This window comes from Athene cunicularia (assembly GCF_003259725.1).
Source record: "Athene cunicularia isolate RWA chromosome 1 unlocalized genomic scaffold, athCun1 chr1_part1, whole genome shotgun sequence".
In the NCBI taxonomy this organism is placed as follows: domain Eukaryota; kingdom Metazoa; phylum Chordata; class Aves; order Strigiformes; family Strigidae; genus Athene; species Athene cunicularia.
Window position 1 is genome coordinate 89,328,957 of NW_020799091.1, and position 25,812 is coordinate 89,354,768.

At 39.2% G+C, this 25,812-nt stretch overlaps 1 protein-coding gene across 1 annotated transcript in view; it reads right to left on the reverse strand.

The window, feature by feature from the left end:
* Positions 1-13,466: 13,466 nt before the first annotated feature.
* The window catches only part of TMEM47 (transmembrane protein 47), a 146,334-nt gene continuing 133,988 nt past the window's right edge, over positions 13,467-25,812 (reverse strand). Inside the window, exons 3-4 of the mRNA XM_026846330.1 lie at positions 24,738-24,878; positions 13,467-17,242 (exon numbers count right to left, since the gene is read on the reverse strand). Of these exons, the coding sequence (XP_026702131.1) occupies positions 17,064-17,242; positions 24,738-24,878 (320 nt within the window). The 3' untranslated portion in view covers positions 13,467-17,063. The remainder of the gene's footprint in view (positions 17,243-24,737; positions 24,879-25,812) is intronic.

The window sequence follows — 25,812 nt, forward strand, 5'->3', positions numbered from 1 at the left end:
AAGCATTTCTTTCCAGAAGGGGTTGTTAGGTGTTGGAATGGGCTGCCCAGGGAGGTGATGGAGTCCCCATCCCTGGAGGTGTTTAAGAGTCGGGTCGACATAGCGCTGAGGGATCTGGTGTAGTTGGGAACTGTCAGTGCTAGGGTAATGGTTGGACTGGATGATCTTCAAGGTCTTTTCCAACCTAGATGATTCTGTGATTCTGTTTGATCTATGACTAAAAGGTGGTTAAGACATAGTAGCTTTTTTCTCACGTGGTACTTATATAACGTCCTAAGTACATTATAATAACGTTCTGTAACATTCTAAGCAGTAGTAGGATTTGCCTTTGTTCAAGATTTGAAGTGCAAGAAAGCCATCGTTTGATGTAGTAGTGGCAAATTTTAATAGTAGATATAGATTCAAAGATGCAGCCTATGACACAATGAAATACTTAAGAACTATTTAAGGCTGACTTTTCTTATACATAGCATAAATGGGAATTGAAATTTTGGTCTATTCTTTGTCATTATTGAAGAGACACTAAAAAGAAAGCAAATTCAGGGCCAGACTGTAGCCTACACTGACAATTAAGGTGATTGATTTTATATTGTTTTCAAGTGCTTATGTTTGAACCCCAAATTAAGTGTTGAGGGGCTTTCATTGACTCTCTTGACTGATGAGGCTGTCCAGCATCTAGCACACCAAGAGCTCAGTCTTCCCCCTGCACAACTGATGGCACTGTGCTGGAAGAAAGGTACAAGCCAGAAGAGACAAAGTGTTTCTGTGTAGAGAAAAGGAAGTGATAAAATGCAGTTCTGTGATATTTTGTATAAATCTAAACATATTCCTAATTTCTTAACAGCCCTGGCCTAGGGAGTGGCATCAGCATCTGAATAGAGGATATTTCCCAGTCTTCCTGTGAAAACCTTTGCCAGTGCCATCCACAGTCCCACTGAAAAACAGCTCTGAAACACAATCACTTGTCTTGCCAAAGCATCCTTTTCTTCACAGTAGTCCAAACCTTCCTTCTCTCTCTCCTTGTCATTAAGAGAGCATTACAAGAACATTCAGCACTTTCTGTTGTTCCCAGAAGCACATTTCTACTACTGAGTTATAGAGCAGAAGTACAAGTAGCCACATGTTCATCAACAATCTTAATTTACACTCCCTCCGAAAATAGCACATATCTGAAACCTCATCAGTTTCTAAAACAAATTACACATCACTTCTGACTTGTATCAAAATTGAAGCAAAGCTCAGCAGGACTCATCAATTCTCAGCAAAGACTAAATAGTATAGTGAGAGATTTCTAATGCTTGTTTAAAGTTGTTCTCTTTTTTTTTTTTTTTTTTTTTTTTTTAAATATGCATATGGACACCTTTAACTAGCATATTTCATCATGAAACTAAAGACAAACTGCAGCTGTCAAAATCAGAGAACAAAGAACATCTTTGTGATATATTAATGTTTTGTGATAAATTTGTCAGTAGCACATAGCATATTATATCTATCTTATCTTTCTGATATTTCAGGACAAATTGTACCATTTAGGAGCTGAATTCCACTGTCATTCTTTGTGCTCCTTCAAGTATCAGGAGAAATCTGTCCTACTACTCTGAGGTACAAAGAATTCTCCAGTACCTTGAAATAAAAGTATAAAAAGGATAAAGAGGAAAAGAGCTATCTCATGGTCTTTGTGCACGTATTGCAAAGAAGAATTTGCAATTTTGGTTCAAGTTACTTCCTGCCAGAATCAGATGAAAATGGAAGTGAAGCTCAGTAGCTCTTCCAAATGTTACCTACTCTGCATTTGTTCTTAAAAATAAATAAATAAATAAATAAATAAATAAATAAATCTACCTTAAAATATCAATGGAACAAAAAGATACAGACCACACGTAAGTATTTAAAATCAGTGTCTCTTCAGATTCAGCATCCATTCCCCATTGTCTATAATTTGACATGGGAGGTGTCTGTCTTCCTTCAGTTTTAGTTACATTTAGACTCTTCAAACACCATTGGAGGAGGCTGAGAAGAAGAAATTTCTGCCTGTTGGAGATGTTCCAACCAGACTCAGTCACAAGGCCTGGATACCCCTTCTGATGTCTCTCATCTCTTTCCTAGCATTCAGTGCTTGGACTCCCAAAAAGGGTGTTTTTCTCTTCAACTATATCCCTGAGTGCTGCCACTCCAAGGCACAACCCTCTGAGTACAATTCCGATTAGCGTTTCAATTTACGGTAATTTAGGGTTCACCTATATCTGTTAAGTGTCATTCTCAGATGGTGGACAAAATTCCCATCTAGCAGCTAACCACTTCTGCCCTGAAGTGCTAAGGCTTGGACAACAGGCCCAAGCCAGAGCTGACCTATAGATGAATCCTGTGTATTTTATAACTGATTACCATTGTGCTAGTAGGTATTGTGCTGGGTTATAACAAACCACCTATTCTGATGTAAAAAGTGCTGGAGTGTTGAAGTATTGAAGTCTGAACAACAGGCCTCAAGCTGAAGCTGCTAACTTAGCATGTCATCATTAACAAAGTATGTATGCTCACTAGTGAAAGATGCAGCTCAGACAGAATTATAATGAGCAGGGAGGATGAAATGCTGAGAGAATGTATCCAACCCAAGTATCTGGCCTTGTTAGAAACTCCCTTGGTTTTCCCGCCCCGAGCCCTGGCCAAGCTTTGGGTAGAATCCAACAAAGAATGAAGCCAGATATTTGCACTCAAAACAAAGGTCAGTTATTCTGGCTTGCTGATTTTTAGTATATAAGGCTGGACCCACTTGCAGCGACTTTGGCAGCCTCACCTACAGATGGACACATCGCGTAGGATTTCCCCCTTGCTGGGACAGGCTCTGCAAACCCTCGCTGTAACCGGGGCTGCCCAGCCACTGCGGGTCTGGGTGATGGTAACGTATGCAAGTGGTGATGTATCACCATCACTATTCTCTCTTTCATGTGGTAATGATTTGATGCATTACCCTGTATTTTCCTATTTGTTTGCTTTAAGGCATTATTCTGTCTTTACTTACGGCATGGTTTTTGTACTACTCTGATATTTAGTTATCACCAGTAAAATACACCTACTCTTTTCACTCTGATGTCCAAGTTTAACTGGTATCCCTAATCAGCAAAAGATGCCCCAAATTTAGATTTTTAAGCCCATATTCTATAGGCAGCCCTGAATGTCAAGGTGAGAAGATACATGAATGTGCCTCTATGGGCATACATGCAGACTGGATGCAACCTCTTCTATCGGAGGTGAGATGTTAAAGATTGTAGTTTTGTTCTGTGTAATTAGGTTCATAGAAGAAAAGGCTAGGAAGCAGCTACAGTTCATTTGGGCCAGACAGAGAATATTCTTCACTTTGGTCCAGAATTGTGTAAACGATTTACATTGATTACGCAACTTATACTTCACAGATGCAAGCTGCTCTAAAACACCACAAAGTCAAAAGAAATCTTTCCATTGACTTTAGTGGCTTTGAATCCAGTTCATACTCTACAGAAAAATCTGTATTTCCCCCTCAGATCAATAAAACACTAAACAAAATATTAACTATGTAGTGTAATCCATCGTGTTCCCGCTCTGTAGCAGACAAATAAGATGCCCTTTATTGAAGCTCACAATGAATAAATGAGACTTTCTGCAAGTTTTATATGTTCATCAATGTTCATTACTTCTCAATTGATTTTCTAAGGTCTGAAATATTCTACCTGCATTTAATATATGCCCTTACTTTAGTTTCTTTGACTGCAATTGAAAATCTCCTGTCTCTGATTCCCGGCTGAAAGTTCCCTATTTTTTTGTGACTATAAGATGAAACAGTGCTAATTGCATCCTTCATTAAAGAAGGGTGGATACCTTATAACTCATCATTTATAGGCCAATGAATTAGTTTACTGAATTGCATATCTCTAGCCACAAAAAAATTCTAATTAATATTGCAGAATATTCACAGAAAAACAAAACTGGAATCCAACCCTAGGGCTGCATTTTATAAATCCCTTTATATGAATTATGTTCATTGAATCAAGGAATGAAAATGGCAACACTACGAATCACAGAGATAATTTAAATTATCTTGAAAATTCAAAGCCAAACATTCAGGATGACTACCTGACTTGTGCTTTTCAGACCAACATTTAATTGCAAGAATTATTAATTAGTTATTTTGAAAGATAAGCTAGTTTCCACATTTTCATCTACTGTACAGTTTGTGGAGGCCACTGATGCAATAAGATAACAGTAAGGAAAATGTCATGTTTCCGTATGAAGTATGGGAGAGTATGTGGTGGCCTGCAGACAGTTAAGACAGTCATGACAGGTCTTCAAACATGAGGCTCACACAGCCGATCCTGCCACGAGTTGAAATATCTGCAGGCATTTTACAAACTCCCAATGCTGCTGCTTGCTGAGGATTGTATCTCAGCCAGTTGTCCTCCCAGGGGTGAGGAGAGTGCACCTGAGGGAACTACCTGCAAAATGCTGGGCTCCTCACCCAGATGTATGCTGTCACTCCTGGTCCTCCCATCCTCTAGCTGTGAAAAACTAAAATCTTTAAGACACTTGGGATGTGGTTTCACACTGACTCCAGGCGTTGCCTCATCCTAAACGGAAGCCCTGCTGAAATCTAATGACTGTGGGTTTCATCCTCTCTGGGATTAGCTGCCACAACATCCCAAATGCACAGTAGCATGGATGCAAAAATGTGGGCACATGAGAAGGTGATTGAACACGTGGCCTCTGCTTGGTCGGAACTGACCCTTTGGCAGCGAATGAAGATTTAAGCTGATCGACTACTAGCAAGAAAGACATTACAAGGTTGAGCCAAAGCCATGCAGAGGCTGGACGTACTGCTCAAGCAGAATTTAAGCAATTGCTGCAAAATTATTGGGGGAGCCTCCTAGGCCTGTTAGGAGGTCAGGCTATATTGGAATAGCTGATTCTTACTTCAGGCTCTCTGATTTTTGCTATTTAATATCTCCCAGGGCTTCTGATTCATCTGACCTGGAAAGGAGATATTCTTTGGAACCATCAACAGCAGCAATGAAGAGAATACCTGTTCTCTTAAGTAAGGGGTTGCAGTATGGAGACTGAGGGTGTAACAATGTGGTGCGTTGGCTGCAGCAATGCAACTGGTGCCAGTTCTCCCCTGCCCACTTGCTGGTGCTCATCCCTGCCAGTCTGTTGCTGAAATGGTCTGAGTTGAGAATACTCACTTCCCAACACCATCATTGTGTAGTGAATCAATTCAGTGGCTCAAAATTGTTATGCAATCCTGGAAAAATATTGTGTTAGAGTAACTGAGGTTATGGATGTGAGTATGGTGAGCATGAACAAGAAGCCAAAGGTAAAGGGAGAACTGTATGTCATTATACCATTGGAAACAAAATCTGCCTCAAGAAATCAAAGGAAGACCAGAGGCCCATTTTATATATTTTCTCCTTTAGCCTGAAAGGAATTTTTCTCTCCAGATGGGAACTAATTAATACCAAGTAAATGTTAATAAAGGTAGTTAAAATGCTTTTTGGAGCAGCATCCAGCACTACTCTACTTAAAGAGCAAATCTGACTGGAAAGTCCACAGTATAGAGGGACTGGAAATTTTCAGGGAGCCACCTTTAGTGTTGACTCAGTGTTAGCACACTGCAGTCCTAGTCTTGGTTGGAATTCCTAGCTATGATGAATATACAAGTAACTATAAAAATATTATTTTCAGTAATAATAGTACCCTTATTCTGGTTGACCTCAATCCAAGAATACAAGCCCCAAAGATGCCAGTAGAAAATTTAAACGCTTTTTCAAACATTGCTGTTTTGTCCTGAAAATAGACTCTCACAGATACTAAAAATACATTCAGCATAAGGCTGTGGCATAATGGTCAACAGTTTCTAGCATTGCTTTGTGAATCACTTTAGCTATGCTGTTGTCTCCTAAAAGTGAAAACAAACTGATTTTATTTTTACTTCATTTTGCTTGGAAAGATTTTTCAATATAAACTTGGGGGATTCTCTTTTCTCTTTTTTTTTTTTTTAATTATTTTTTTTAAAGCACTGCTGTTCCAGGTTTTGATAGCAAATAATGCTGAACTCATTCAGTCTGTTTGCCAGAGTTAAGGTCAGTGCAGCTTTAGTTTTACAAAGAACACCATTTTTCTGTTTCTCTGTTAATCTTGGCCTGAAAAGACCACACATTACCCTTCCCAATTGAACAGTTTAGCCTTTGTTCCTTTGTTTGGGTTATACTATTAATCTGCTAGGTCGATAGCAAAAATGTGTGAACTGCTAGTGTGCCAGATGATTGACAGGCAATTAGCAGCTTCTAGAGAACCGTGCTTTGAATTCCACAGATAGGTGACTGCACTGGGAGGCAGAGGCTGCTGATCTGACTTTTTGTAAACTTTTGCTGCAATTCTAAAAATGGGATCTTTAAAAAAACCTAGTGTAACTATTCTCAGGAGCTTCAGCTGCAGGACACCCACAAAATTGAATCAGAGGTGTGAAGAGCTTTACTTTAAGCAAATAATTAACCTGTTTCTATTCAGATCTCTCAGAAAATATGGTTTGAAGAGCAGCACTAGCTTTAAACTTTCCCTGATTAGCAAGAAAACTTCCTCATTAAAATACATATTTGAGAAAACATTCTTCTCCAAATTGCCAGTTTTTGTGGGAAAGATGTGTGGCCCATGAATATGAATAATGAAACTTCCACACTTGCTAGTTTTTTGTGAGGTTCTCATTTTTTATTCCCTGTTTCTCCTCTTAATTTCTTACTAAGATGGCCACCTACTTTGTCTTCTGTTAGACTGATAAAAAATAACAGTGTAAACAGCATCCTAGAATGGTGTCCCTATAGTACACACTGATACATATTCTGATTTCTTAAGCTTACACACTGAAAGCATGTATGTGTGTTAGATGGTACTCCATTTCTCTGCATATAGTATAAGTCTAGGATATGAGATAGGATATATCCTTACCTGCCAACACTATATTTTATTTTCTAAGAAGAGTCTGCCTGTGCAAAAAGCTTCATCATCTTCAGTGTATGAGTGTAGATCTTTTATTTATTACAGATACACATATTCACCAGAGCACTGCCCACTTAGTGACAATTTCAACTTTTTTTTAAAGAGACTTAAACAGACTTGGTCAGTCACCACCAAGCTAGCTGGTTACACGTTTACTTATGCACGAAAATCTTCACCAACTCAAGCAGGGAAAAATCAGATACTTCTTATTTCACAGTGGCTTTGACCGTGTGAGAGCAGCTAGCCAAAGCCCTTCAGCAGCAGCGGTGTTGGACTGACTGCACACCCCACCTGATTTGGAGAGCCGTTGCCCACAGACATGAACATGTCTAACTGCAGGGAGAGAGAATTTGTAAGAAAATTGAAATGGCTCCCTCCCAGCCCCCCTTCCTCCATCTGCTGCAAAGACTTCTTTTGTATAGGCACAGAGCAGTCAAAATCTTGGTGGTTTAGCTTTTGTCCACAAGACTCAAGAATCGCAAGCTGCAAATACTATCAAATGCACTTTTGCACGATTAAGGCATGAGCCGAGTCTAGTTTGTATTTGCACCTTTGGTTCCCAAGAGAACTGGCATTTTAAAACCTGAGGCCTAAACCATGTTGTCACACTCTTACAGCTTTAAAAACGGCCATAAAAATAAGTGTGTTAGAATTACAAGATGTTTGGTAGGGAGTATAATGGCATTGCACTTCAGTCAGGTAAGGATTGTTTTCAAACAAATGAAGTGCAATCTGTTCACACAGGCTTCTCAGCTTCTCTTTGCCTGTTTCTTCTGCAAGTTGCATGATCTTTTATGTTAAAATGTCCATGTGTTAAAAAATGCAGAATAATTCAGTAAGTTGGTTGTTTTTTTGTTGTTGTTGTTTTGGGGTTTTTTTTGTTTTGTTTTGTTTTTATTGGGGTTTTTTGGGGTTTTTTTTGGTATTTTTTTAATCCAACAGCTGCAAAGCTTTTCAGATGTTCTGCAGTTAAAATAATCTGCAGCTAGGGCTTCTTGTTTCATTACATGAATCCCTTTTGGCTTTCCCTCAAGAACATTTTATTGATGTAATAATTTAAGCTGCTTCCAATTAGGCCTTGGAAATTAGGTATTCCAAATATTTTCATTAGAAATGCTTGATATTAGTTTAACAAGTACTTTGTTATACAGTTTTATAGCTGGCATACTTCAAAAGTTGATAACCAGGGCAAACCCTGAAATAAATGTTTCTTTTCTTGAAGCATGAAGGGAAGAATCGGGAACAGACTGAAACAAAGTTGGTGTGCGTAGGAAAGGGGCTGTATTTCTCAGTTCCTATTCATTTCACTTTTTCTCAGACATTTTCATTACTGAGCTATCAGGTGATAGAGATGGAATTAGTCCCCCCAGCCCTGTTATTCCAAGATAAGTATAATGTTCAGCCTTGCTCTCTCTCCTATTGTCTTAACTTCCAAGCGGCTCAAATATTTTAGCTTTTTCCTACTGATGAGAAAAATAGATAAGCAGTTGAAGGAAAAAAAAAAAAAAAAAGAATCCAAAACCTAAAACCGACAGCAGCTAAGAAATTATTTTTAAAAAGTTGAAGTTTCACAACCTGAATACATTTAAGCATTTTAAATAATTCTGATATTATAAAGTTATCTGAGAAAAAACATGACTTGTTCTCAATGAAAAGAATTTAAGATAATGGCTCTGATTCTGCTTCTTGTGATAGCTCCTAGAACAGCAACCTGAAGACAAAGGTAAGTGTTTAGGCCCACAGCGGCTCTGAGTCACTCAGAAAATATTCCTCTTATTTAGGAAGGCATTTATGAATCCATTCATCATTGTTATATATCAAGGCTTGTCTGCTACTGAAGAAATTCTTTCATACCCCGCTGTACCGCTACAGTTTATTTCCGTTACAGATAGTTTCATATTCACCAAGAGACACAGCTGTCTGCATCTAACCTTGAACTGTGGCAGGACTGAGGACTATCCCAAATCCCACCATGTCCTGCCCAGCTTAAGCTTCATTGTACAGTGGGCCACACCTCCCTTAGGACAGGGTTTTAGTTATGGTGCACAGAGATGCTCAGAAGGTATGTAGTGACCAAAGAGACCTACGAGGGCAAAAGCATCACAGGAAGCTTGTGTTCAGTGGGAATGTGTTCAGGGTTTGAGTGGACAAAAGCCTCCAAACCTGCTTTGCAGTCTATCACTCTCAGGGAATTGAAATTAACTCTACAGATCTTTTGGGAGTCTTGTCACCCTTGAAGCTTGGCTGTGGGCCTGTTTCTTCTGCAAGCAAGAAGGTCTGTCACTCCTCCCAGGTGTCTCTCATATTGACATGGAGCAACAGGCTCTGTTTACTGCTCACTTGTGCTCTCGCTCTCTGTTTGTTTTACCCTGAACTGCAAAACCTTACCAGTGTTGAGCATGCCTGGTCAACCCAGGGAAGGGCAGTCTCCTTTCAGAAGAGGATTAGATCCCATTCAGGTGCAAAACATAAACAGACAACTCCTTTCCCGGCTGCCCTATTGTACGACTTCTTCAGTGTGACATACCATACATGGTACCACTACAGTAAACACAATCATATACACAAAACAGTTCTGCTGCCTGTCCCAATACTCACACTTCAGGTATTTCAGCCATATCACATAAAAGTGATATCATATCACAGAAAAGTGCCAAATTATTACCTTCCCCCTCAAAGGTGAGGGGGAGGAGGCTGCAAGGCAGAGGATCTACAATGCAGTCAGGAACTGAACCCAACTCAGATACTGTTTCTGAAATAGATAAGTCACCATTCATCTGTCCTAGGGTACACTGCTTCCACCAAGCTCATAGAATCAAGCATCATTTAGGTTGGAAAAGACCTTTAAAATCATTGAGTCCAACCATTAACCTAGCACTGCCAGTTCCACCACTAAACCATGTCCTCTTAAGTGCCACATCCACACATCCTTTAAATACTTCTAGGGATGGAGACTCAACCACTTCCCTGGGCAGCTCATTCCAATGCTTTCCAAAGTTTTCCCTGGGCAGAGAATTCCAAAGATTTTGTAATAGCTGATCTAAATCTCCCCTGGTGCAACCTGTCATATCCCTTTTTAATTGGGAGAAGAGACTACATCCACCTTGCTACAACCTCCTTTCAGGTAGTTGTAGAGAGTGATAAGGTCTCCCCTAAGACTTCTTTTTTCCAGGCTAAACTACCCCAGTCCTCTCAGCCACTCCTCACAAGACTTGTGCTCTAGACCCTTCACCAGCTCTGTTTCTCTTCTTTGGACACACTCCAGAGCCTCAATGTCTTCTTGTAGTGAGGGGCTCAAAACTGTACATGGTATTTGAGGTGCGGCCTCACCAGTGCAAAGTAAAGGGGGACAATCAATTCCCTAGTCCTGCTGGCCACACTATTTCTGATACAAACCAGCATGTTACTGGCTTTTTGGCCTCCTTGGCATCTGCTGGCTCATATTCAGCTGGCTGTCAACCAACACCCCCAGGTCCTTTTCTGCTGGGCAGCTTTCCAGCCACTCTTCCTCAAGCCTGTAGCATTGTGTTGGGGTTGTTTTGACCCAAGTGCTAGACCTGGCACTTGGCCTTGTTGAACCTCACACAGTCGGCCTCAGCCCATTGCTCCAGCCTGTCCAGATCCCTCTGTAGAGCCTTCCTACCTGCAAGATCAAAACTCCCACCCAACTTGGTGTCATCTAAAAACTTACTGAGGGTGCACTTGATCCCCTCGCCCAGATCACTGATAAAGATATTAGACAGAACTGGCCCCAATACTGAACCCTGGGGAACACCACTTGTGACCAGCCACCAGCCACTGTAAACTGGATTTAACTCCATTCACCACCACTCTTTGGGCCTGGCCATCCAGCCAGTTTTTCACACAGTAAAGCGTCCAAGCCATGAGCCGCCAGCTTCTCCAGGATAACGTAGTGGGAAACAGGGGTCAACGGCTTTACTGAAGTCTGTGTAGACAACATGCACAGACTTTCCCTCATCCACTAGGCAGGTTGTCACCTTGTCATAGAAGGGGATCAGGTAGTCAAGGAGGACTTGCCTTTCAGAAACCCATGCTGACTAGGCCCAATCACCTGGTTGTCCTGTACATGCCACATGATGGCTCTCAAGATGACCTGCTCCATCATCAGCAATAACAGGATCCTGTCCACCATGAACACCTGCTGTCTAGCTGTGTACATTTAAATATTCTCTTGCAGTGGCAAGCCTAACATAGTCATTCATTTATGTATCAAATCTTATAGTTGAATATAAGGCAGGAGAAGTAAAATAAGCAATAGCAGATACTGGTGAATATAACTTTTGTGATTTTGCTATTACAATTCAAAACTTGGTTGAATAGCTTTATTTCACTCATAATTCATACATTCTTCAAAGAAATTATGAGTTTCTATATACCAACCAAAGCAGTCACTCTAAGAGTAGGCAAAGCCCTACAGGATTGCAGACTCAGTTTATTGTGGGGGAACTATGTACAAACCATGCTGTTATTGAGACACTGAACTACTGTTTTCCACCTGGTTGTCTGCATCCAGTGTTTCTCCTCACAAAGCAAAAAACTTGGTGTACATATTAACTGAACAAAAGAAAAATCACAAATCTCAGTCTTCCTGGAGGTTGAAATGCTTGTCATGTTAAATTCCAGACAAACACTTGACTTTTTTTGGATAGCTGGAAGATTTAAAGTCCTCTTTGAAGCTACTTCCTGTTGGAAAAGCCCAGGAATACTGGTCTTCATCAAGAGAGTGACAGGAAGTCAGTAATAAAGCAGAAAAATCTTCTATATCTCCAAAATCCCACTGCACCAATACATTTCACACAAAAACACTGACTGGCGAAGTATTCCTTCAAGGTACTGAAAGAAGCAAGCATTACAATTCCCTGTCCACAGACAAAGCATCAAAATATCAACATAAAGAAGATTTTGTGAAGTCCCAAAGAGTTTTGCTTTGCCTATACTTGCCTGAGTTTGTATGCTGTTTTCAGTGTCACTTGCAGACCTCAAACCATGTTTCCACCAAGCGCTCTGTGGCTTGCTCATCTTGAAACTGCATTTTGGTAGGAACAAACGTGGACTCGTACACCATCTTCCACACATTTTCTCTTGTTCACAACATGCTGTACATCCAGCCACACTTTACATGGTTCAAGCAGCAAAGTGCAACCCTAGTTACCAGATCCAGATACCAAACACATTGTGAGATGCCACTCAAGACTGTAAAGTCTGATGGAATATCTTTGGTACACCGAGAACAGGCCAGCTCATGCCAGGCCAGTGCTCCTATCATTCAGCATGTTTGGATAGACAAAGTCTGAGTAACGCACCCTCACCCTACACTTGATTTCTTCCCCTGGTAAGTCAGTGGGCCCCTCTGACTTTGTGCTAACATGTAGGCACACCAATGACCTAAAATTTGGGCATTAAACCCAAGTCAAACCCTTGGGGAATATGCCCCTTAAAGCCACACCCACTACAACCAGAATTTTAATGCAGACTTCAAGAAATACACTTTCCATCACGTCTGGCTTGCTGCCTCACTCCCTGGTGGCTGTGGATTCATAGTTCCCCATCAACTTCCTCCCTCATTGCACTTGCATTTCAAAAAAAAAAAAAAAAAATCTTCAGACACCCCTTGTCCTCCACCCTAATCATACTTGCTCCCTGCTCTGAATTCCTTTTCTATGACTTGATTTCCACTCTGTGTACCCCACCCTCATGCCTGTACTCACTCATTCCAACAGTCCACTGAAGCCAAGGCTCCTGCTCTCCATTCTCCTATCACTTTCTACTGGTAGCCTCTTCTTCACACTGCTGCCTGCTCACGTGAGAGGTACCCAGCAATGCAGAGGATGAGTACATTACCAAATGGTAGAAACAACACAGTATTATGTCTTCAGCGTTTTAAACATGCTTTTCCACTTTTGCAACACAACATTTCAGCTTCAAACACAGCATGTTTTTTTTTTTGGGGGGGGGTGAAAAGAAACCTGGCTTTCAGAATCAAAATGGAAAAAGTGTACTGTTATTGGAAACATGAAAAAGAAACCGGTATATAATGAATAAACACCCCCAGAGAAACAAGGTGCTCAGTATAGATTCCCATTTCAACACATGGCCTTGTTATTTACCACATTAAAAGCAATTTGGTTTTCTGATGTTATAATACTTGCATTTTTATAAAGGCAGTATGGGCTCTGTGACACCCAGGCACCTACCCTGTGCTACCTGTTCCACGGCCAGATGAAGATGGAGAGGTCACATCGGCAAGATCTCGCACCTCTCCCTCTCTCCCCGTGTATTTTGATAAGACTGCTTTAGTATGGTAACTGCATACCCACATATTCATTAGCCTAAGCCAGCTGTTCCTTCCCAGTCTGCTCAACAGAAAACCAGTCATTTCACCTGCATACACATTCTACTCAGATCAAAACAGGCACATTTGGTTAGTGTAACAATTTTTTTATTTCTGTTACTTTTTCCACATAAAACTTCATGTAAGCTACAAAAATTGTGAAATGCAGAAATGGTATTAAAACTGCAAACTTAAAAGTTTTGATTAAAAAAAGTGTCTTTCCCTGCTAACAATGACCATTTAAAACGAATCGTGTTTTGATGGATTAATTTAATAAACATACCATACACTTCTTAAAAATAAATAAAGAACAACATCAGAAAAAACAATACCATCAACAATATGAAGCATTGTTTGTTTTTTTTTTCCTTCAAAGACAGAAATGAAATTTCTAGGCACAGTTTTAGGCATTATAGAGGACACAGAGGCAATAGGTTAGTGTGCACTGCTCTGTACAAAAATACAGTCTGAATAAATTACATTGCTAGCCATAAGATTAGACTTCACTTACCAGTCAGTTCATTGCATGTTTAATAATATACAGTTACATGCTAATTCATATATATCATTTATATTTCAAACACATAGGTTTCTCTATATTTATTTTTAAAATTTACAAAAGCTAAACGAAGTTGTGCAAGAAATCCAGAAGAGGTGCTAGGTACTTGTCAGCACCGGACGGTATACTTTAAGCTTAAAAAATACAAATAACTAGCCCTGCTTGCAAGTTTGCTATATATATATTTATTCATGTATATTTGGAAGAAAAACAATGGATTTGTTGCATGACTGAGTCATCCTGCCAGTGAAATAAAGTGAAACAACTGAAATAACGGTGGCAAGACACAAACACCACGTACAAAATGATTAATTTGTCATATGTACACTCAAGACACAGATACGTATCCTTTTTGTGTCTAGAAAAAAAAAAATAATCAGAATTATGTTGTATTTACTTTTAATTCAGTTCTGAGAAACAGAATGCTTGCCAAAATAGTCCTTGTTAAGGGGGAAAAAAAAGAAATGGTAGTAGCAACATAAGCTAAAGGTAGGTACCTAAACCCATGTACTAGATGCCCAAACACAAAGGACCTGAGGAGTTTGAGAGGTGGGTCCTAATAGACTGCATTATCTTCAACCGGAAAAGCAGCTGTTGAGACTGAAAATCAGATCTTCGGCTCAAATATGAATGAAGAAGCTTATCTTCAGGCATTGACGTTTGTAAATTTTTTGCCTGAACACCTTTCATATTAACAGCCGGGTGACTTTCAGAGTGCATGCCATTAATTTGCATATGCCTTAGGCTTGACAGTTGTTTTCGCTCAAACTCTACATAAAGAAAATACTTGGTAAATTTGTGGATACGATATTGGTTCAGCACTGTTCCTTCTTGTCAGCATAGGCTAAATGCCATGCAATGTCAGCACCAAAACACGGTCCCCCTACAAAGGTACAGACACCTTCTCACAGTGGGTTCTTCTATGTTCACCTAATTCCCATGCCAAACTACAATGTTCTCCATGCTGCTAAATAAAAGCAGAACTACATAGCTGTTCAGAAAGATACAGAGTTAACTATATACTGAATATCCGCCTTAAGTCAGTCTCAGGAAAATAAATAAAAGCAGTTACAAATGCTTTGTGGTGCCTGTGAAACAAGTGGTCATAATTTTTTCTCCCATACTTTTTGTTCTCCAGCCACTACCATACAATCCCTTCCAAGTCAAGCTATCATTTTGCTCCATCTAATCTAATTAATCACAACCAGTCACGGAAAGACTGCTGATATGGAATATTCTGTCATGGTAGTAAAGATTTAACTCCAGAGAGCCCCAGGGTTTTATAAGTCATCTCTGTACGTCAGCAATACTTTCACAACAACCTCCTGAAGGCAACCCTGTGGTCCCACAGTCGTTGCAGAACCTCTGTGCCCTGCGAACAGTGGCACAAGCATTAACACTGTAGATGTGGTCTTAACATCGAGTAATTCAGCAGTCTTTTCCATGGAACCAGCAAAACCATTTGTGTAGAGGTGGATGTGCAACCCCAGCATATCTGCTTTTGCAGAGGTCCACACAGAATATATTTTTAAATTCCTCCTTTAAAAAAAATAGTTATTTCTAAAGATTAGACTTGTATAAAAATATGTTCATAATTAATTGAAAATATCCAAATAAGCAAATTGTAAACAAAAATAAAAGTGATGCAGATTAAATTCATGTGAAAGTTCTCCCTATTTTATCTTGGGTTTCATTTCACAAGTACAGTCTCTGGATGTTTTAAGTGGGAAACATACTAAGCAAGGAGTAATTAGATGCACATAATCATCAGCCAGTCCATTATGAACTCAGCGTTTAAAAACAAGAGATTACCTCCTGCAGTGCTAGTGTTTTAATATGGACATGATGGGGTCTCAGCTGTACTCTTGACGATCAGGGACACTCACAACCTAACTAGATTTTTTAAAAATGTCCTTTTTTCCTTTGCAACAGCCTTAGAAAAGGATTTTTAGTAAATACTAGATTACACATGGAATAGCAAGTAGTTTTGTCCAGTTCTACCTTAACTTGATGTGAACTTTCCCATAACACAGAGTCTGTACAAGGGCATATACAGAAGACAAACCATTTTATATTTATTTTGTAACACCAACCAAAATTCTGGGTACCAATCCAAGACATCCAAGAATGTGTACAAAGTTAGTATTTTAACACCTGCATCACAGCTCATATTACAATTTTAAGACGAATCATCTCTCTTCCTCTGCATTTATATTTGTACTATATATATTCATTTATAGTAACAAATACTTTTCAAAAATATAACTGAACTTGTTCCATATGCATTCTTTTCGAGACAATGTTCAGAAGTTAAATGGATACTTAGGACAACTGCAATTCATTCATACATTTTAGGTGCCTCAGGGAGAGATGAGGTCTTTTTCTACTCCCCCTTATTTCCACCCTCCCAGCAAAATACTCAATGCTGAGACAACTTCCAACTACACAGTCAGAAGCACATGTCTCTGTGTTTGGACTTCCTTCAACAATCTGCTACAGCTGGCACGGTGATGTCGATTACCAATTCAAGAAATCCTGTGTGGTTGGTGGCTTGGTTTTGTTTTTTTAAATTATTCTCCCAGAAGACTGTTGAATGTAGATATTAGACAAGTCATTAACCAGTTACATTCACTGCCCTCAACACAGTCACTTGCAACTAATTCCTTAAGAGCTTTTTTTGAGCAAGTAACAAGAGGCCAACACAGCCTATTGTACAAGATGCCACTGCCTGCTTATCAGACATCTGAATCCTCTATGATACAGGGAGACTTCTAAATGGAGCCTATACCAGCTGCCCCCCTGAAGGCAATAGCAGATGCTGGCATTGCATTCTCATTCCAACTAGTTTTCTCACAATGATCGCTGTCACATAGATCCTTTTGCTTGTTGTCAGGAAAAATGAAGCTTATGTATCAGCAGCTTGCAGCATCTGCCTATGTAAGATCAGCAATCCTAGTGTTTGCAGTTCTTTTAAATGGTTGTAAAAGCGGGTTATAGTGTTCACACCCAAAAGGCAAAGGCTATTTTATCAACAGAGCAGACTGTTTGGTGCTCCAGGAGTGTTCTAAAAAAACTGTGAATTAGAAAAGATGGGGTAATCCTTTTGTTATTTTTTCTTTTCATTAAATGATTCTAGTAATAGTCTTCATAGTTCTTAGGGTTAAGACAATAAAGAATGGCACCTCCAAATGAAAATATAGTTGCACCCCAAGCCAGGCCATAGCCCCAGTTGAACTCATGGTATATTTTCAAGCTGACCGTTTCGATGAACTTGATTGGGTAAAGGACTAAGCTGCACACCTGAAGAACAACTGAAAGAGGAAAAAAAAAAAAAGTCAGAAGAAGCCTTAATTTCCATAAAATAAGGAAAACATCATATAACTGAAATTCACATTTAAAATGCTCTTGGTGCATTTTTAGCTTGTAAGTACTGCCCTTTTGGAAAAACAGATCACCTTCATTTCATTCACAGAGAACAGAGTAGTTCCTCCATATTCCCTCATGGATGAACAAATGTTACTGCTATGGTATAACGATGATCCTTCACATGTCCATGAAATAAACAGTGCAAGCAATCTTTTCCCACTTCTTTGTATTTTAGTTTGCAGTCATTATTCCTTCCATAATTACAAAACTAAGATCTCTTGTTCTATATCTATTATAAATAAGTCAAAATGAGAAACAAGAATAAATGAATATTAAGAAATATAGCTCAGAATCAAATAATTTACTTAGCCTAGAAATAATTCATTGTAGTAGGTGATACATATTTATGTTCAGCAGAGACTCACTGAACTACATATTTCATATGCATTACTGTGTACTGTAATCAGAATTAATGATATTGTTCCACAGAATACCAAGGAATCTATAAAGTTTGATCATTCACTAAACTTCCAACTGGCAAGACATTGCCTTGTATTATGAATTTAGGGGGTGGGTCAGAAATGCTTCACGATAAAAAACAAGCTAATAAACCAGATCAAATCCAAGGCCATAAAACCATAGAAATAATTACTTTCTACAGCAATGTCCCTAAGAGAGCCAGATCTCCTGCAGCCTGATCCACCCTCTGCAGTGGAATCCAGCAAACCTGCTAGTTATTGTGCTACATCAAAAACCCCCACATAAAGTAACCTGAAAAGGAAAATACATAGATGAAGAACCCCCATTTTCACAAGAAGATTTCAGTTTCATTGTCATCCATTCTCTTTTAAATTCATGTGCACTGTTAACAGAAAATTGAGACAACAGTTTCCAAGTTTAGCGGGTGAAAATCATACATTAAAACAAGAACAAGCTATACGATGATTCTTCAGGCCTCTAGTTCTGCCATCCACAAAAGACTAAACATCATAGGAATGTATAAAACATCCTTCTTGCCCCTCAAATATATGATATAGTCTTATCACACTTCTCCCAGCATTTAACACTAGAAATTTTTAAAGACTTCAGCACATGACTGCCTCTCCAAAGTACCCCAGCCCCTGGTTACAGGCAGGGTAGGCACATCCACACATGCTTAAGTATATGCAGGCCTGAGACACACTCTGATAAAAGCTCAAGGTGTGCAATGTAATGCCATAACTACTTTCTTTAACACTGACTGGGTAATTTTTTACAGTTTATTAAGTACGGTAAGAAGAACGACCACTATTTAGAGAATTGTTACACGGCCAGCGCCAACACAAAAAGCCCATGAATAATAGAGAGGAATACTACTTTTGACTACAGAAGCCCTTCTGAAATGCCACTGAGAAATTGCAGGAAAATAAAACAACACTAATTACATTCTCCTACTGCTTGAACACTTTGCACACTCAAAATCTGTCATTTGCCTTTTCATTCCCACAGGCACTGTTTAGTGTTGTCAAACCTGCACCTTTCATTAGCCCTGGAAACTAACGCTCACCCGTTCTCTGGATGGGATTGGTATGTGGAGATGATTTCCAATTTTCATTACACCCTTGGTGATAACACCTTACAAAACACTCATTGGAAATTCTCCACCCCAGCCTACAGACTAGTCTTTGGACTCTTACTTTGGACTGACAATCTGAATAATGTTTGGATAGTGGATTTTCTGATGTGGATACCAAAATCCCCAGGATTTTTTTTTTAATCCTCAAGTTATTGAATTGTTACTTTGTGTTATTCCATTTTAATATAATTTTTTTTTTCTGCCAGATCACAAAACGCTGTGCAACACTGGAGAAATTTTGACAGGATACACTAGGGGAAGCACCTACTCTTATGAAAAGATTATACATTCCAATTCTGTATAATGAGAGCATCATTATATTCCAAAACACCTGAACGTATGCTCAGCTTTCAGACACATCTTTAAGACCATTCAAAGTCAAAAAGGATTTCCTAAGATGAATGAAAATAAGCAAGTTTTTTAGTAGCTTCCTGAACTGGGGATGCAGTACCTCTGCTGACTCAGTACAGAAACTGGTGTGTATGAGTGTGTGTGCGCGCGTGTGCGCACCAAGTGACAACCAAGGAAGCTCTCCACCTTCCCCCAATGTAACATATGAAGTATGCTGAATCTTAATCTACAGATTGGACTTGTCAAAACAAAACAAAAAAGTTATTCCTTTGGAAGAGGAACATGTTGCTAAAGCAGCAACACCCACAACAGGTATTTTAGACCTTTTTTATAGTGAGGGTTCCTGCTTTTGCTACTACTGGTCCAGTTACACTATTGTAAAACTCAAAGGAAGTGCTGGCAACTGGCCAGAGGAAACAGCCACACTGCATAACACTGTCAGCAGCTTGCACTATTTTTGCCTCCCGTCATTGTTTCTCCCCATAGAGTGGGAAGGGACCTGTGTGGGCTAGAATCAACATTTAGTGAAGTTATGAAAAGTGACCAGTATGAGCCAAAAAGATGTTGAAACCAGTGCTTGCAACTACTGATCTGCTTCTGATGAATTTAAAGGAATTCCATGCTATGTTGACCTGCTTATGGGAAGCGTGTATACTGCCTTTCTTCAAAAGTGCTAGTCTATTCCCATAGAAAAAAAGGGTTGCAAAAGAAATCTTAAAAAAAATAAAAATCCATTTCACTATAATACTCAAAAAAGTCTAGTCATCTCAAACTAGACTCTTCACTTCAAATTTAGACCTATTTTTATGACTAGCACTATGATGCTTGCAAGGCAATTGCACAGGAACACTAGTTTTATTCAATTTCTAAGAAATACATGCAACTATATGTACTCACCATATTAAATATGCAGAAATCACAACAAATGCTTTAAAACTAGGAAAATATATTTTTAGTCATCTTTTTTTCCTTGTTCAAATGTTTGACTATAGCAGTTTTGCTGTCAAAAAAAACCCCTTATGGTGTGGTTTTCTAATTGGTCTATATTTATGAAAATAGTGATGCTGGCTAGTAAGTTCTGTATTTCTGATCTTTACATCATTCCTCCTGCTAATTCACATGAGTAAAGCACTTCATTAATAACCAAAGGGTGCTGTAGTTTCAAAGATTAACACACATGCAACTGCTCTCTAGGAAGCTGTTTGTACTTAACACAACCTATGCAATTAATTGGGAAGTAGCATGAAGAGAAAGGGGGTCCATGCTGATTTTTAAAATATTGCTAGCTCAAGAACATGTACCCTGCTACACAGGAATACCAGGAATTTCAGCAGGAGGCCCAGCTGACCAAACAGGGAGTTTCTCAATGAATGTGCAAAACGGGGCACACATGAGCAGGAAACAGGGATAGACAATGACAGGAGTATAAAAGCGCTCTTTTGATACCTAGAAAGAAAATCAGGAAGGCTGAAGCCCAGCTGGAACCCAACAGACAGGAAATGGCAAAAAGGGTAATGAAGAATTTCCACAGGTGCATTAGTTTCAGGAACAAGTTAGGGATAACTTAGAGTTGCATCCATATCAATGGGGACAGATGGGATTGACCCAATGGTGATGAAAGAATTGGCCACGGTGATCGTGAGTCCTCTAATCAGGAGATATTCAGATGACTAGGAAATGGTTAATGTTGTGTCCATCTTTAAAAAGGCTAGAAGTGAAAAATCCATAGAATTATAGGCTGGTTAGGCTCAACTCAATCCCTGGAAACATGGAATACATCCTCTTGAATTCCACTTCCAATCACATGCAGAATAAAGCAGCAATTGGTAGTGAACATGAATTCACCAATCAAAAGACAAGGGTCCAAAGGGCTGCCAATATAATCAGAATATTTGAGCAAATAACCCTTAAGAGGAGGACAAGGGAGCTAGGTTTTATTTAGACGCATTAAGAGGCAGCTAAGGAGCAATTTCAAACCAGCCTGCAGTTACCTGAAAATGTAGCTGCAACAATGATAGAAAAAAACTCTTCTTTGTAGCGCCAAGCAATCTAAGATAATGGCAGCGTCAGTTTCACAGGTTCAGGATGGACATCAGGAAAGAAAAAATATCATAAAGAGGGTAGTATGTCACCAGGACAAGATGCTTGGAGAGGTTGTGGAACCTTCACCCTTGGAGTTCTTCCAAGTACAGACTGGTAAAGACAAAGCTGCAGCTGACTGATCTAGTGTTAGCGATTGTCCTGCCTCAACAAGAAGGTTTGACTACACTACATGACCTACACAGTATCTTTCCCGTTAGTATCTGTTTAATGCTATGACTCTTTTTGCTACCCTGTAGCAACTTGCACAACATCCCTATCAAGTCAGTTCTACCTTTTCAGATCATTCCATCAATTTCTCAAAATCAAATTCTGTCCTTCAATGTATCTGCAATTTTTTCTAGCTTCACTGTAAAATCTGACAAGTAGACTTTTATTCTATCTTCCACATCATTTTGAAAATGGGCAATAGCACAGAACTCAAGACACAATCCAGTCAGACTGTGCTTTGACTCTCTGACAGAACAGATACATCATCTAAGTATTCCCTAAATACTATCTGCATAATTTTTTTTAGTCTCTCACCTATAATGCTTTCACTTAGCCACTGTTTCCCTAGCTTACATGTAAAAGCATCCTGTGAAATGTGTTAAAAGCTTACTAACCTCAACATGTTATTTTTCTAAACATTGTTAAAATTGTTAAAACATAGCCCCAGAAGGCAAACATCTTTTAAATTACCTTTTTTTGTTTGCTTTTATAGAATTTCAACAATTACACTTTCTCTTTCTACCCCTAAATTAAGACTCAGCACTCAGTTATCTGGTAAGCATATCATGAGACTCCTACACTGACAGGTTTCTGAGCTTATACTTTTGAGGATACAGCTTTGAGGACCAGTTTGGTTCATGAGCCCTAAGACATCCCAGCAAGTACATAAGCTAGTGACCTCTACTAGACCAAAAATGCTGGGAAGAGCTGGGTGGCTCCATGAAAGAGTGCCTTGCAACTGCCTCTCTGTATAGTCCAAGTTTTCCCATTACCTGAGGTATTCCTGTTCCTCTTCCCCTTACACAGAGCTGACAGTATGCATTTTAAACACATTCACATCTGTTGATCACTTGCTGGCTTATTCTCAGTATCTACGTTGAATTAGGTTTTTTGTCCCTTTGCTTTCTCATCTCTTCCAATCCTACTCAGTCAGCCTTCTCCCTTACCTACAGAGTCGCTAACTGAAACCTGCAGCTGAGAAGAAAAAAAAGAAAAAAAAAAAAAGAATAAAAATAAATCAAGCTAGAAGAAAAAAATGCCTGGAGCCAACTGTTTGTACTCTGAAGTGCCTGGAAACCACTTTTCCATTTTGTCCTTTCTCCACATAGTGAAGTTTTCTACCTGACACCCGCACAGATCATTAAATGTCTCTGGGTAATTGACCCCACATCCTTCCAGAGGCAGCTGGTAGACTCCTAACCAGAGTCATATAGAATATTTGGTCTTGTCAGCAGATTCACAGCTCAGGGTGGGGTTTACCCTCAAAGATCTGTGAAATCCACAGGTGAAGGTTTGAATCCATGGACAGTTACATACAGCACAAACTCTCCTGTGCTGCAATCTTAATTTTCCCCTCTTCAGTAGGGGATTCTTTCCATAATTCTTTCAAGATATGCCAGTCCATATTCACCTCTAAAAATAGCTGTCATCAAAGATAAAAGCTGTAGGAAATGACACTAATAATGTCAGTGTCAAATCCCAAAAGTATTCTCCTCAGATGTGCCAGATAATGAAGAAGAATGGGGCAGGCTGTCTGGGCCTCATCATCTCTCCTATATGCTTCAGGTCATTGCTATTTAAAATGCACATGCACACACACACAGAGACAAATGAAAAAGGTGAACACCACTCATGAGCTAAAGCATCAATGTATTTTCCTTTTTGATGCAAGTAAGCATCACATACTCCTACCACCAACATTTTGTAGTAAAGACTAAAACTGATTTTATGCAGAGGAGAATAGATTAAGCTTTAAGAAAAACAGCAGGATTTGGGTAAATTTTTTCTTTGGGAAAGCTTTTCTTCTTTTAGTATAAGCTTAACTATATACTAAATGAACAATATGGCAAGACAGGAATTGTATGGCTGATTATTAACTTACTACAAAATGTTATGAGGAATTAAGTCAAAAGCCAAATAAGAAACCACTACAGAAATTCAATAATCTCATTTCTCTCAAAGTTAACTGCCCACCATGATTTATAATCTCAGAATTAATAATAAATTTTAAAATAATGGCACTAGTGCCCTTACCCACTCAACCAAGCAAGTAATATGACACACAGAACAAAAAGATTCGATTGCTGCTCAGGAAATCTGATCTTAGGCTGCATTCATTTCCTAAAAGCAAATGAAATATAACCTACCGATATTTCTTGAGCAAATAAAAGTGCATCTTGAAGCACTGCGGTTCAATCAAGGTAATGTTAACAGCAGGGGGCAGCAGGAGCCTTCCCCGGAGCTTTGTTTCATTCCTCAATACTCTGCAAATTCTGAGCTCTTATCTTTTCATATCTTTGTCGGTGGCTTTTTTTAATACAACCCGAAGACTAGGTTCTGTCATTCTCTTCATTATGGGCTATCAGAAGGGGCTTAAGCTGCTGGCTCCAATGCAGATATGAGTGACAGGATGAAAGCAAGCCATGCTTGGTGAATCTCAGGAGAAACAGAAACATCCATGCTGACTAAGCCTCAAAACACGAGAATGTACCAAAGGAAATGATTTGATATTGTAATTACACCTCACTGGACCAGTCATATGGACAATTCAGATTCATAGGTCTCCCTTAAGATTTGGTGATAGTTTATATAAACTGTTTCATTTTCTTATTTTTAAAACCAAACAGGGACTACACTGTGACAGCCTGTTAAATTAATAACTAAGCAATCTGATACAATGAAATTAATTCCTCACGGCACAGGGGCATATATAAACACCTTGTAACACAATCCTGTTTATTTTCCCATGTAGGGCTTCAAGGGTTCACATCTGGGCGTTATTTTTCCTGTTTTAAAATTGTAAAAGGAAGAATATTAAAGTAACAGAAATTGCTTTGCATGAAGAATAAAAATGGGGACATCCAGCAGCACAAAGTCACAGATTAAAAACGGTACTTTGAGATTTATCCTCTGTAGTTTCCTCTACTGCATGTACTTCACAAAATAATAAATATAAAGCAAATAATTGTTTATGAACTAATAATAGTGCCACTGTAAAAATGATTAATGTCCTGCAGAACCAGTATCCTGAAAAATCTCACTGGAGTTAACACAGAAGTAAACCATATGTCTCTGAATTAGCAGGCAGAACAAAGCATGTCTTCCTTCACAAAAGTGAAGCAGCCCTCATGAAATTTTTGTGATGGTGCTGGTTATCTGCTTACCTGCAGCAAAGAGCATGACTGCAACTGGTCTGTAGAACCGCCTCCGAGATCCCACGCAGATAGAGATCAACCCAACCAGGAAAGCTATGAGAATAATGGCAGCACCACCCAACAGCAAAGCAAGAGTAGCTATCTGCCAGTCTAGGGGGAGAAAAAACAAAAAACAAACAGAGGGGAAAAAATAATAATATGGTTTCAGTAAAACAAGCCCATAGGCCTGACAGAAACAGCAGAGTATATGAGGAACACAGAGGCTGCATCAAGACTCAGGTAAATAAACAACTGTGCTTTGGATTTCTTTTCCCCTAATTAGTGAAACACCTTTATACAACAGATGCAACTCAGGAGCAAAGTGCTGCAACCTCCCACACTTTTTCAAGGCTTAGTTGGCCTCACTGGGATTTCAGCTCGAGTAAGATTGAATAATTTGGTCCCCTGTTTTTTGTCCAATTTAGAATGAGAAATTGAGGCTGGGTCAGGATTAGCTAGCATGTGTTAGCTGACCCCCAGTCTGTCATAACTTTCTCACAGAAGAGAATGAAAGTCACACCTCTGGTTGAGCTGATTAGGATGACATAGGAAGTGAAATAAATGCATGAAGGCTCATCATCTATATCCATCACTTGGGAAGTACCAAAACCACATAATATGAATAACAAAACTAACGTAAAGGAAGAAGATGCTCAAAGGAATAAAAAAAAAAAAAAAAAAAAACAACACTAAAAAATAAAAAGTGGAAGTCAAGCCCTTGTAAAGGCAGTAAGAATCATTAGATGCAGACTGAGTCAAATCTGAAGTCCATTTTAAAACGTCAGTTATCCTGAAGCATCAGTTTTTGTCTTCCTTCCCCAAAAGCAACTTCCGGATTTGGCCCCATCTATTTTCTAGTTATTTTCACACATAATGGATGCAGTTATAAACAACATCCTTGCAGTCTTAAATCACATAAACCAAAATTCATTTGCAGGCTGATAGCCATCATGGGTCCATACAACATCCAATATCTAACTTAAGAGCTTCTGTAGCATTTTAGAAAGGCACAGGCTTTGTGCTGTCCCTCTTTGTAAAACAGATC